Source organism: Phaethon lepturus, unplaced genomic scaffold (genome assembly GCF_000687285.1).
Source record: "Phaethon lepturus isolate BGI_N335 unplaced genomic scaffold, ASM68728v1 scaffold46036, whole genome shotgun sequence".
NCBI classification, from domain to species: domain Eukaryota; kingdom Metazoa; phylum Chordata; class Aves; order Phaethontiformes; family Phaethontidae; genus Phaethon; species Phaethon lepturus.
In genome coordinates this window covers 2,409-2,748 of record NW_010544986.1, presented here as the reverse complement: position 1 = coordinate 2,748, position 340 = coordinate 2,409, and the positions used below count along the sequence as shown (strand labels likewise).

The window sequence follows — 340 nt, the reverse complement described above, 5'->3', positions numbered from 1 at the left end:
TCCGGCAGCTGCGGTGCGGCTTTGTGGCTGGTACCGGGCCGGCGTGTGGGTCCTGCAGGGATGCAACCGCTGTCTGCTCCCTCAGGACCTGGTGGACTGGCAGAAGCCCTTGCTGTGGCAGGTGGGCTACCTGGGGGAGAAGTACGACGAGTGGGTGCACCAGCCCGTGGATCGGCCCATCCGCCTCTTCCACTCGGATATCCTTGAGTCCCTCTCCAAGACGGCATGGTGAGCCCCTGGGGGTCTGTGCCGTGTCCCGGCCAGTCCCTCCCCGGGGGGGGGATGGCTCGCCACCCCACAGGACGCGCTCCCTCTGACATGTCTCTCTACCCTGGAGGTA

At 67.1% G+C, this 340-nt stretch overlaps 1 protein-coding gene across 1 annotated transcript in view; it reads left to right on the top strand.

The window, feature by feature from the left end:
• Window positions 1-8: 8 nt before the first annotated feature.
• Window positions 9-340, top strand: part of FA2H (fatty acid 2-hydroxylase) — a gene marked incomplete at both ends in the record, with an annotated part of 2,736 nt that continues 2,404 nt past the window's right edge. The window contains one exon of the mRNA XM_010288819.1: window positions 9-228. Coding sequence (XP_010287121.1) covers window positions 9-228 — 220 coding nt within the window. The remainder of the gene's footprint in view (window positions 229-340) is intronic.